General features: G+C 47.8%; 1 protein-coding gene across 1 annotated transcript in view; it reads right to left on the bottom strand.

The window, feature by feature from the left end:
- The window catches only part of ARHGEF10 (Rho guanine nucleotide exchange factor (GEF) 10), a 234,765-nt gene extending 234,430 nt beyond the window's left edge, over nucleotides 1–335 (bottom strand). The window contains exon 1 of the mRNA XM_006866721.1: nucleotides 182–335. Coding sequence (XP_006866783.1) covers nucleotides 182–335 — 154 coding nt within the window. The remainder of the gene's footprint in view (nucleotides 1–181) is intronic.
- Between the last annotated feature and the right edge of the window lie 270 nt (nucleotides 336–605).

Here is a 605-nt window from a genome sequence, read left to right as displayed (position 1 = left end):
AATTTGAGAACTAGCAGGTTACAATTCAGGATCAAAAACAACTCTGGATATAGTTCTTCAATCAGAACAGCCTCTTCTCAGCAGTAGCCATAGCACCCCTCTCTCTGGCCCTCAGGCTTCTGCCCTGCTTGGGAAGTGTTACAGAGCTCTTTTAGCTCTGCCGATAAGCACTGACAAGTACCCCTCTTGGCCAACAGGTCTTCTGTCTGAAGGCACTCAGCTTTCTCACTCTGTTGGCCTGGAATCCCATCATGTTGTCTCTTGCCAGTTGACTGCTGCTCTCCTGGTTCTGCTGCTGCTATTCTCTGCCTCTGCTGCTCACTGTCTCTCACCATCACCAGTGTTATAGTCTCCTGAGTTGAAGAGGTCCTTAATGCAGGGATCCAGTTCCAAATGAAATACTCCCCTCCTGACTATTCTTTCTTGGTGGTCATGAGATTCCCCTTTCTGACATGAGATGGCTCATTATAAGTTTGTTTTTGTTAGGTGCCGTTGAGTCAGTGCAGACTTATAGTACCCTTATGCACAACAGAAAGCAACATTGCCTGGTCCTGCGCCAGTCTCACACTCATTGTTATGCTTGAGCCCACTGCTGCTGCCATTGT

The sequence above is a fragment of the Chrysochloris asiatica genome, unplaced genomic scaffold, assembly GCF_000296735.1.
Source record: "Chrysochloris asiatica unplaced genomic scaffold, ChrAsi1.0 scaffold00095, whole genome shotgun sequence".
NCBI lineage: Eukaryota > Metazoa > Chordata > Mammalia > Afrosoricida > Chrysochloridae > Chrysochloris > Chrysochloris asiatica.
The sequence above is the reverse complement of the archived record's forward strand: the minus strand, read 5'-3'. Positions and strand labels throughout refer to the sequence as shown.